Genomic DNA, 12,331 nt, shown 5'->3' with positions numbered 1-12,331 from the left:
AAAACAGCAATCTTCTTTTAATATACACAATTACACCGAAAGGTAAATAAATAAATCTGCTTTAATGATTTACATTTCTTCTTGTGTAGTTTTGAGCACTAAAAGAGATTTACCTTTGATTTTCTACCACTGTCTTAGTTTACCAGTTTTCTTTCAGACGTTTTTATTAATACGAACGGAGGTAAAATGCAACCAGTTTTTTTAGTGTTGAACTTTGATTTCCTTTCCTGAAGCCTGCGTCAATTCTTCAGAAACAACATAACTTTGCTTTTTTAAAAGACCTGTATTTCTTCATGTTCCTTGACAGAAACAAATGACATTGTTTAAAGAAGGCGGGGGTACTTTTCTCTCTTTATTACCATATCAAACACACACACAGCCTACACCTACGGGCAAAGTCTGATATCAAGTGATTGAAGTACCAGTGCTTATATATATGTTCAATTTGAACAGAAACAGGCCTTTATTAGCACAGAGATTAACCAGCTATGAGTTTATTCATTGCATAAAACTGCAAATCAATAAGAAATGACATGCAAATAAAGCAATCTACTGTAAATTTGCAAAACCACTTAAATAAATAGATCTAATTTATTTAATTTCCTGTTCTTTAGATTTGAAAGGAACAAATTATTAATTGCTGTTCTGTTCCAGACAGTCTGCAGCTCGGTCCGAGAGGTTTCCACAACAAGGCAGAGGCAAACATCAGCAACACTGCAGCTCCAACAGTCTTCTGTGACTTTTGCAGAAGAATCCCTTCAGGGAGCACAGTCTTTCTTCCCAAAAGGGCCGCTCAGGGCTTGGTTAGGGGTGAGAAGAGATGCTATGTTCAGTCGGTTAGCAGATGACAAGATAACTGATAAAGACTTGCTTGGGAAGTTTCCACCATTAGCTGCATTGAAACAGAAGGTGAAGCAGGTCATGCAGTGGGTGGTGCTGTTTGAGGGATTAATGAAACACACAAACTGCTCCAGATTACCTTTGCTTCACCAATGACAGAAGAGGCACAACGGTTGACACCATCAGTGATGAAGAAGGGATTCTGGAAATCTGAGGGTTTCCTTAACCCCTCAAAAGGTTCTAGATCAGGGTTCTGTAACCTTTATAATCCAAAGAGCCATTGTTGCATAGACAATGGAAAAAAACCTCTAAAACAAAACCCTCGAAAGGAAAGGTTTTACACATGCTCTGCTATGCTGATGATTCTCAGCTCTATCTATTAAACTGACCCGACAATGAGTCTCAGCACAAATCTAGGATAGTTTGTCTATTGCAGAAATTTAATGAAATTATTCCATGAAAAGAACTTTGTTACTCCTGAAACCTGAATTTGCCATTATGCCTACATTTAAAACATGGGTTGCTTCTTTATTGGTTTAAATTATTTAGAGCCATTGCAGAAGGTCCAAAGAGCCAGTCCTGGCCCTGAAGTCGCTGGTTGCTAACCCTGAATTTCCTATAGCAGGAAATTCTTGTTGAAACATGACATACACTCAAATCTGTACTGTATGTATCCATGGATCCAAGCACATTTTATTTGCCCATCTCAATGTGAAATCAAGTGGAGATGAGGGTATACAAAATCAATTTTATTTATATAGTGCAAATTCACAACAAGTGTCCTTTTCTTCCTGTTAAAGGGGAGTTTTCCTCTCCACTGTCGCTTCATGCATGCTCAGTATGAGGGATTGCTGCAAAGCCATCAACAATGCAGACGACTGTCCACTGTGGCTCTACGCTCTTTCAGGAGGAGTGAATGCTGCTTGGAGAGACTTGATGCAACCTGCTGGGTTTCCTTAGAGAGGAAACTTTCTCACCAACCTGGAGGATCTGATGGAGTCTGACTTTGGAAAGAGCCTTGAGATGACGTGTTGTGAATTGGTGCTATATAAATAAAATTCAATTGAATTGGTGATGAGGACACAATATTAGTTGGTCAAATAAAAACCCCACCCAGACTGCAAACACTTGACCTGGAGGCATCAACAACCCATGAAGAACACAGAATGAAAGAGTGATCTAGAACAGGCCTTCGTTCAAGCAACACATTTTTTAGTCTTTTAAACAATGTTCTCTCTGTATTTTCTCTTCAAAGTACTGATTTCTATTTAAAAACAGAATTGAGGAAAATAGCGCCTTACTGTAAATTGAGGAGAGAGGGATCTGTTCTTCGTTTGTAAAACAGAAGCAAAAACAAAAAAGAGTTTTTTGACTCCACAGAGGATGTAAGGAGCCAGCCCCATTTTTACTCCTGCAAGCAGCTTTTCCATTTTAAGTACATCACAGATGGGTTAATACATCATCTAATAAGGAGGAAGAAGTTTAAGGATTGGAGTGTAAATATTGACTTTTTGGAACAATGCATTTCCTAGTTCCTGATGAAACAATCCAGCGACTTTCCATTCAGTTAATAACAAAACAGCGTAATAATATTTTAAATCCGATATTCCCCTGCCCTGCTGTCTGAACTTAGATACGTTTTAGTGCAAAATTTTCATTATACCGATACAACAATGCACTCTCCAGCAACTTCATTAAGTACACCCTGCTAGTACCAGTTCGGACAGGGTTGATCCGTTTTGCCTTCAGAACTGCCTTAAAGGGGTTATGACAACAAAGTTCATTTGTCTGAGGTCTTGAGGGAATAATATGGTCTGCTGTGCACTGATGAGGCCATGTGAATGTCTAAATTGAATACCAAAGGACCTGCTCATGGGTAGTCAGCTTTGTTGCAATGCTCAAAAACGATCCGTTCAGAAAATGGGTTGTCCATAATTTCTATTCTTCAATCAGAGCACACTATCAAGCAAACAGCCATCCCCCTCCCCTCCTCTCCCCAGCTGATGCACCGGCTGTGAGTCAAGCTGTCTGACTGCTCCACTCCAGAGGAGGTAGGTTTCATTAGCCCTAAGTTTATTTCTTTCCTAAATGCTGTCAAATGTAAGAAAGGTGTGTTTCTAACTGGAAAATCTAGTTGACTAACTGAAGCTAAACCGTTGTCATCGGCATGATTTTCCTGTTGCTGCCTGGGAAAGCCCTGAGCTTCTTCTGGTGGTTATGCATAACGTTTCTGTCGTGGGTATGCTGGCAGTGAATTCTCTGCTACATTACCGCGGTGGAGTCTCCCAGCTGCATAGTGCTGCTGCAGTAAGCTCCCCTCCGCGGTATATGTGGCCATTTATTCTGGTTTCAGGTTAAAGCCTTTGGTCAGCTTGGCCTCGCTTGTCCGACATCCTGCAACACCAACATTTCCACTTGCAATAAAACCATAATAATGGATTTGTAATGGAGTGCTGTGCTGAGAAGTGTGGTTGAAAGGTCGGGCTGGGGTGTAGGGAATAAAAAAAATGTCATCTTGTTGCCAAAACAGCAAGATGATATTATTTCTTTTGGGAACGTCTTTTGCGAATTTACAGTTGAAACTGTTTATAGTGATGGGACCTTTAATACTTAACAGCACTGTAGGGTCACATCAGATTGCATCAGATTTTTTGGGAGTCCTACCTGTGTTTCAAATTTTCTGTTCTATCACATACCAAAATTGCTCTGCTGGATGGAGATGTAAGTAAGTAAAGTTTATTTATAAAGCGCCTTTCACCGACACAAAATCCCAAAGCACTGTACGAGTAAGTCAATAGATACACAAAAAGCAAAGATAAAATCAGGGCATAAAGTGTTAATTTCAGTAACAACTTAAAAATTTTAATCATTAATAAGTTAAGGTTTAAAACACAGGCACTGTTCAAAGGATTCCTGTTGTCGTTTTCTCAAGATAGAGGGTAAGCCCCTCAGCGAAACAAGTTCTGACAGTATTAGTTCAGATTGGAGGTCTTTCTTTCTCTTTTCAGTCCGAACACGTGGTTAAGACTGAAAAGGGAAAAGAGTTGCAAAAAGTCCTTAGAGCATAACGTATAACAGCTTTCAGTTCTCCAAAGAAAAGTAATAAATAAGCAGGAACCAGGTCAATAAGAGCCTTTAGAAACCAGAGTCATCCAGTGTGTACATTTGCGTACATCCAAGGAAGGCATGCCAGTTTTAGCATTAAGCTTAAAGTGATGAGGCAGGTACAACCAATGATAAAGGACAGACTCTCATTATTCTTCATCTTCATTCATGAAATCAATGTAAAGTGACTGACTGCAATATTTTTCACCTAGGACAGAGAAAATACAGTTACAAAGCTTTCACTGAAGAACATTAGTACTAATCATTGTGGGAGTGTTTAATGAGCTATTTAGAAAAACCAAGTGCATCCTTTATACACACAGGAAGATGAAAAAGGTAAAAATTTGAAAAGTTATTTCAAAGTAATATAACTGAATATAGGTGAACAGAAATACACATTCATCTGTGCTACTGTCTTCATATCATAATGTAATTTAGAACAGGAGAACAAACATAAATCTTCTTGACAAATCTTGAGTTCAACAGCTGTAGTATGGAGTAAAGACTTTTCCTTGGTTGATATAAAGTTTTGGTTTTCTATCAACCAGTTTTGGTTACAACATATTTCTAGTTGTTTGCATTTTTTATTAAATATCAAAAAGAATAATTAGTTCAGAAACACCCAGAATCCCACATTCTAATGATCCAAGCAGCCTGGCAGATGCTGCAGGTTTAGTTTTCGTAGGAGGACAGAGGTTGATATTTGACCCTGGAGGCTTTGGTTTTGTAGATGAGGACGCCGCAGACCATCCCAACGGCAACAAGAAGACATCCAGCAACAAAGACCAGGTTCAGGTTCAGGTTGAACGCTGCAGACGAGAGGAACACAGAGTTGATGGAGTCCTGCTCACAGTTTATCTGCTGCTTACAAACTTCTCCACACAGTTTCCTTACCTGAGCCTCCTCTGAGGTCTGCTTCACGCTTCAGACGCAGAGGACCCTGGGAAACGAAGTGCATTCCACTCTGGATCATAGCCTCTCTCTTTCTGCGGACATTGGACCATGTGGAGTTCATGCATCCCCGTGAGCACCTGGTGTTGGGATTCCCTGCTTCACACATCATGACTGTGCAGCTGATGTACACCTGAATTCAAGAAGCACACAGTCATTGAAAGAAGCTACTCCCTCTGGTGGACAAAAGGCAGAGTTGCCCCAAAAAGGTGCCATAACTACAAAATAATCAACATTTCAATTTGCAGGTTGAAATTAAGCATTTGGAGTGTGTTGTTTTGTTCAAAATGCAAACAGAAATGTAAACTTTGTTAAATTTGTGGTTAAAACACCAATTCTATTAAAGATCGTTCTCATCAGTTTGTTCCTCACCTGATCAGGTAGTCCGATAAACCTAAAGGCATCCATGCTGAACCTGAACTGTCTGTCGTTGGAGGTCGGATGGGTCTGCACAGTCGGGTGAACTTTGCATCTGATTGAAACCAAAAGCTCTCATTAGCTGTATCAGATTTAAAACTCAGCAGCTGGATGCTTAAATCTGACCATAAGGCCTTCAAGCTCATAATAATCAAACATGTTTTAGGTTGAAGAAACTGGTTTCTGTGTTTGTCTACCTCAGGTTTCTCTGCATCTGAGCCTTACCCGTTCTCAATGATGGAGTAGGTTGGGTGGAAGTTGGGGTTGTCATACGGTGCAGCTCTGCAGGACTCCACAAACATCTCTGTGTTGTTGATAGAGGTGCTGGCATCTATCTGCATGTAGATCCTGTCTCCGACGTCAAACTCCAGTGGGTAAAAGTTTGGGTCATAAATGGGTCCAAACTGGTCATCCTGGTAGAACTCGAACTGGTAGGTGAACTTGCCGAAGCCTTTCTCCCATACTGTGACGTTCTTTCTGTGTGCTGAGAAGCTCAGGGTCACATTGCCCCGTTTGGGGTACTGGCAGTAGAACCGGGCCTCCACCAGGTGCTTCCTGGTGATCAGCTCATTCGGGTCGTCCTCCACTGTGGTGATCTCATTCTTGAAAATTAGGTACTCATCGTCTTCCTAAAGAGTAAAAAGACATAAATGAAATAAATACCAGAGAGATGAACCCTGTGAGACGTGTCAAACGACCCGTTCTCACCTCGATCTCAGTACCGCAGCCATTGAGGGGGATGATGGCGACTATGTGAGTGTTGTTGGAGAGCCTGTCAAGGCTGCAGATGGTGTTGCTGGGGTCACTGAGGCGAAGATGTTCCTCCTCAAGTCCAAAGAAGGAATCTTTCTCAACCTCCACCTTCATTGTGGTTTCAGTGCAGGTCACGGTGGCTTCAACTGGAACAAAAAGAATCAGTTAGGTACAAAGTTGGGACTGAGAAAGAGAAAAGAAAAGGGAAACATCAAAAGAAAAACCTTTTGTTTAAAACAGTTGTTTAAAAGAATGATGAATCAAAAATGTTCAGATAATGACAAGAACGTCTGGCTGCTATTTAATGGAAGTACTTGGAAAAATTATTTATAGAATATGTCCACAATTTACAGTTAAAGTTTTTCCCTATAAAATGTAATTATATCTACTAATATTTCCAGCAAGATGAGCTTTTTTACTTGGTAGAACTTCAGTTTACCCCCAAAGACCTTCTAATTTTACCTTATTGAACGTTTAAGTAATTTCCCTCTGGGATTATTAAAGTATGTCTGATTCTGATTCTGTAAGGACTCTCTCTTCAGACTTTACTTGTTAATGACTTGTTTTGTGATTATCAGACTGATTTATTTTGTCTCACAGAAGCCTGGCTGCAAGAGCACTACTTTAGTATAAGTGGATTAACTCCCTCTTATTATTTCAATTTGCACATATCCCACATATCCCAGAACTACAGGATGAGGAGGAGTACATCTAGGAAAGCCTCCAGAGACTCTGCTATGTTGGGGTCTGCTTCCTGGACGTCTGCCTGAGCTCTTAGTTCACCCATCTGGGTGTTTTTTTGTTTTTCTTTGTATTGTTGGACTTTTTTTTTTTTATTTAGGATGGCTAGTATCTGCCCTTGAGGAGGGGGTACTGTCAGGATTTGGGTTTTTTGTTTGTTTCGAACTTTTCTGGACTTATTTAGAATCAGCTCTGTCACCTCTCTGCCACAGAAACCCTCCAATTAACTCCATCCACTTCTCAGTCACCAGTCAACAGCCCAGACTAGTTCTACCTGCTTTCACTAATCAGTTCCTTCTCTGCTCACCTTTCCCCAGCCTTTATATACCTGCCTTACTCACCCACTCACTACCATATTATCTCATCACCTCACTTGTGCTCTGCCGCCGCAGTGTTTTCATTTCTTGTATGCTCAATCTGCATCTGGTCAAGTCTGGTTCTACCTGCATCTATTCAAGTCTGTCAGCAACTCCTGTTCTGTCTGCATTGAACATTTCCAATAAATTCCTTTTAAAACATTCTCTGTGTTGGCTGAATTTCAGGTTTACACCTACAAATGTGACACTGACTACTATAAGCTCAAGGTATTTTGAAAATTGTCTTTACTATTATGTTATAATCAGAAGAAAGGAATGTGGTGAAAATTTTTACTCTGACCATATCTTGTAAAGGAGCAGCTGCATTTTTCCCGTGTGAAAGAGCTCACATGGTTACAGAGTATTTTACTATTGTGTTCTGTTCACCCAAGGACAGAGAGAAGAGTTGTGTTAGATAAGAACTGGATCGTACCACTTGTATACAACTCCTATGTCCTGTTGGAAGAATGTTACTCAGATGAAACGTACTCCGTAAAAGTGCTCCTTGATAACCAGCATGTATGAAAGTATATTGTTTCTTTTTGTTCTTGCTCTGCCTTTCTGACTGCGTTCAGAGACAGAAACATGCAAATGCTCAAAGATGTGTCTTTTTCTGTTTTACTGAGCAGTTTTCTCTTCCTTTTTGATAAAGATGAAATCCACAACAGTTCGTTTTTTTTTTCTGTTCAAAGTAGGTACACCTGACGTATTGTTTTGTTTAGCTGTGACAACGTCCTGGGGAGCAGATCGACTGCTGTCAACAACTTCATGTTGTAAATTATACAGCTGGCCCTGTCTCTTGTACCATCTACAACAACACAAGACTAGATGTATCCACCAAGGTGTTTTGTCATTTAGACATGAGATGTCTAAATGATAAAGAAGATTACTTCTTAATCATTCATGTCTACATGAATGTGCCATTTTGGGAGGCTGTAAACTATCATTTTCAATTCCAGGTCCCAGAGTGGGTAAATATCAAAATAAAATTTTTACCTGTGTACACTCAAGGTGTTTTTTCTTCTTTTTTTTATGTGATGACGCCATGGCTGAAGATTTTATTATAAAACCAATACTGGCCTTGTTGTGTCTGTTACAGCTCAATCTACATTTCCTCTTTAACTATGAGGCTCAACTTACACAGGAAAACCACAAGCTTTTGTGTCCACCTCGGGGAAGTGTCTATTGGGTACTAAGCCAGAAAAGCTGTCATAATGTCGTTTAACTTTTTCTGGCACGTGTTCCAATCGACATTGTCTTGGAGTTTTGAAGTTTTGTAATCCAGCACCACTCAAAGAAGCAGTTCTACCTTATCATCAGTCCAAACAAAACTCTCCTTATAAAATAAATAGTTTTTCTCCTGCATGTTGGGCTTTTCAACACATGCCCAGTGTTTCTTGTATGGTTGTGTGACACTGCCACAGCTCCACCAATGCTTAGCTAAAGGTGTGTGTCAATCGCCTCTTACTCTGTACATATATGCACTCACACCAACCCATAGTACATTGCAACCCATCATCACATCCCCCTGTCTTTAAAATAAAAAAAAAACAATAAAGATGAGTCATTTCACCAATAGTGGCATACTTCATATATTGCATATGGAACAGAATATTCACAATGTGTGTCTATTACGTTTTTATTTTTTTTACAGTTCTTCTGGATCTCCTCAGTTTTGACCTCAAATGAACATGGGGCTACTTTTTGCAGAATAGTAGCTCTAGTCTTCCATCCTTCATTGTCCTGCAATCTGACTGTATCATTGTAAGATTTAGCTATCAGGCTCCTCTCCTGTGGAAACAACTCCCAGTTTTGGTGCGTGAGGCAGACACCCCGTCTACTTTTAAGACTAATCTTAAAACTTTCTTTTGTGACAAAGCTTCTAGTCAGAGTGGCTCATGTTACCCTGAGCTACCTCTATAGTTATGCTGCTATAGGATTAGGCTGCTGGAGGACATCAGGGTCTATTTCTCTCACTCTGCTGAGTTCTCCTACTGCTCTCCAATCTGCATTGTTTGTTGTTATTTCAGCTTTTAGCTTTTTGTTCTCTGTCATTTTTCTTCATAGTAGGTACACCTGGTCTGGCGTTCTGTTAACTGTGACATCATCCAGAGAAGACGGCTCACCCGCTACTACCATCTAATGTAGAACAGATTACTAGATCAATGTATGCTTCTGTGCTTTTTTGTCTCTCTTGTTGTGTCTCTGCTCTGTCTTCTGTAACCCCAGTCAGTCGAGGCAGATGACCGTTCATACTGAGCCCGGTTCTGCTGGAGGTTTTTCCTTCCTGCTAATGGGGAGTTTTTCTTTCCACTGTTGCTTCATGCTTGCTCAGTATGAGGGATTGCTGCAAAGCCATGGACAATGCAGACGACTATCCTTGTAGCTCTACGCTTCTCCAGGAGTGAATGCTGCTTGTCGGGACTTTGAAGCATGTTTGACCAATCTGTATAATCTGATTGAATTTGACTTTGCAAAGTGCCTTGAGATGACATGTTTCATGAATTGGCACTATATAAATAAAATTGAATTGAATTGAATTGAATTACCTGAAGGTGGAGATTAGGAATGAATTTGCCTATGAAGTTGACCATCTCCAAGATAGTACCACTGCCCTATCATTGGGACTTGACATCTTAAGTATATTTATTTTATGCTGATCTGGTTCAACACCTTGTGCGGACAGTTTATCTCCAAGGAAAATAATTTATTTGACTCCAAACTCACACTTATTCCTGTTGAGCATAATTCCATTGACCATATCTGTTACATGACACTCTTGTCATAGTGCTCTCGAGATGTAGATCCCCAAATGATAATATCATCAATGTAGACTCTTACTTCATCCAAGCCTTCCATGATTTGTTCTATTGCTCTGTGGAATAATTCTGGTGCTAATTTTATTTCAAAAGGGAGCCTAAGAAAAACAGTATCTTCCACTTGGTGCTACTTTCATCCAGTTTTACTTGCCAAAACCCTCGTGAGGCATCCAGTTTCATGAAATTTCTTGCTCCTGCCATCTCATTGATTATCTCTACCCAAGTGGGTATCTGATAATGCTCCCGTTTGATGCTTTCATTTAGATCTTTTGGGTCGAAGTATATTCTTATTTACCCATTTTGTATCTTGGTAACCACCATAGAATTAAACCAATCTGTGGGCTGATCAACTATTTTGATTACTCCCAACATGGTAATTCCATTGATTTCTTTTTTTAACTGTCTTAATGGTACTGGTTCTCACCATGCAACATGCACAACCAGTGTAGCTCCCTAAGACATCTCACAGAACGTCTTCAACTGTTTCAGGGACAGCTAACTTGCTCGGCAGATCTTAATGGCTGTATCCAGTGTCAGCTCCACTTCTCTTAACACTCTTTGTCTTAGTTTCCATCATGCACATCAAAAATTAATCTGATCTCTGATCATAAAGTCCTTTAATACGGCAGAGTTGGATGATTGGGCTTTCAATATCAAATCCGTCAAAAAGGCTCCTGCTGATGCTGCATCCGGGAATGAAAACATATCTCTCATAACATTCATTCTTCTTAGGTGAACAGTGAGCTTCAAACTTAGCACAGCATCCAACTTAACACCTTCAGCTGGATAATCAAACACAAACGTATCATAGGCCTGGGGTCCCGCTGTGGTCAGAAGCCTGACCACCTTTTTTGCTACCGGCTTCTTCTCCAGTCCCACGGCTGTGACATATAGCTGAAAACACTGCTTGAAGGAACGGCAATTCTTATCAACATTCCCTGTCAGCTTCAAACTTCCCGGTGGTTTCAGTTCAATGAGGATATTTTTGTAGTTTGTTAGGGGACTCCTTTCAAGTTGCTCAGGCACTTTTATTTAGCTATGATGTTCACTCACATTTATTCATACAGGTGTGGTTGAATCGCCTCTTACTTTGTCCATATATGAACTAACACCAACCCATAATGCCACCTTGTGGACAAGTACATTGCAACCCATCATTATAGAGAGGACATGCGTTGTGGTGCTATATGGCAATAAAATTGAATTGAACTGAATAGTTTAAACTCACTTTGATCCTCATGGATTACCACCAGAACACACCTCTCTTCAGACTTATAGACAGAAGACCTGAAACAGTATTAGACATTTTTTTACACAGTTAATAAAACTGAAACCCACTTTCCTTGTGACTAAAACGATATCACTCATATATAAAGTAATAAACTGATCAACCTAATAATGGGGAAAATTCCTCCTGTTCCTAAGCAACCCAGTCTTACTCAAAAATGTGTAATATCCACGTTGGTCCACAGGGGAAACATAGTTCATAGTATTGTCACAATTTGGCTCTTCAATACGTCTCAGGCTCACGTTTTATTTGACCTATTCATTTGCATTGGCTTGTAACCAGGTCACGTGACTAGCAGGTTTTCCCCAGTGAAAAAAAGAACATGGCTGCCATTGCCCATGGAAAAGTAAACATTTTAGCAACACAACTGTGTTTATATGCATTTTGACCACATTCCTAACGAGAAGGACATATATTATTTTCATAATCTTCATTCAGGGAAGGTATATAAACTTTTCTTGATTATTTTTGCTGAAGATTTTCACAGAAAGACATGAGGAAGTGACATTTCCTACCCATGTCAGCGAGTGTCAGCGAATGGCATCGAAATTTCGATGCATATGAAAACAACATTTAATCAAACCATCTGCAGTGATACGCATTTTGATGATATCTGTAGTGAAAACTCTGCATGATATATATATATATATATATATATATATATATATATATATATATATATATATATATATATATATATATATGAACCTTTCTTTTATATATTCCTTTCCTTTATTTATTTCATCATAGATTTCATTGTGTCTTAGGAAGACGTGGGGGAGTAATGTCATGTTGCTTGCCAAGCAACATCACATGTCAAGTCCTCATGTCTTTCTGAGAAAATCTTCAGCAAAACTAATAAAGGAAAGTTTATCTACCTTCCTTAAATAAAGATCATGAAAATAATATCCGTACCTCTTGTTAGAAATGTAGTCAAAATGCATATAAATGTTTTGCTTAAATGTTTTCCACAGGAAATGGCAGCCATGTTCTTTTTTTCATTTGGGAAAGCATGATAGTAACATCACCCAGTTGCAAGCCAATGTAAATGAATAGGACAA

At 39.5% G+C, this 12,331-nt stretch overlaps 1 protein-coding gene across 1 annotated transcript; it reads right to left on the bottom strand.

Moving 5' to 3' along the window:
- Positions 1-4,538: 4,538 nt before the first annotated feature.
- LOC105937698 (CUB and zona pellucida-like domain-containing protein 1) lies at positions 4,539-11,264 on the bottom strand. Its single transcript, XM_036135842.1, has 6 exons — positions 11,211-11,264; positions 6,022-6,212; positions 5,539-5,942; positions 5,269-5,368; positions 4,840-5,029; positions 4,539-4,754 (listed from the first exon to the last, which is right to left on the bottom strand). The coding sequence occupies exons 2-6, from the start codon at positions 6,178-6,180 to the stop codon at positions 4,618-4,620; spliced, it is 990 nt and encodes a 329-aa protein (XP_035991735.1). The 5' UTR covers positions 6,181-6,212; positions 11,211-11,264; the 3' UTR covers positions 4,539-4,617.
- Positions 11,265-12,331: the final 1,067 nt, after the last annotated feature.

Source organism: Fundulus heteroclitus, chromosome 4, assembly GCF_011125445.2.
Source record: "Fundulus heteroclitus isolate FHET01 chromosome 4, MU-UCD_Fhet_4.1, whole genome shotgun sequence".
Lineage (NCBI taxonomy): Eukaryota > Metazoa > Chordata > Actinopteri > Cyprinodontiformes > Fundulidae > Fundulus > Fundulus heteroclitus.
Note: the sequence above shows the minus strand (reverse complement) of the source record. Positions and strands in the feature narration are given on the sequence as shown.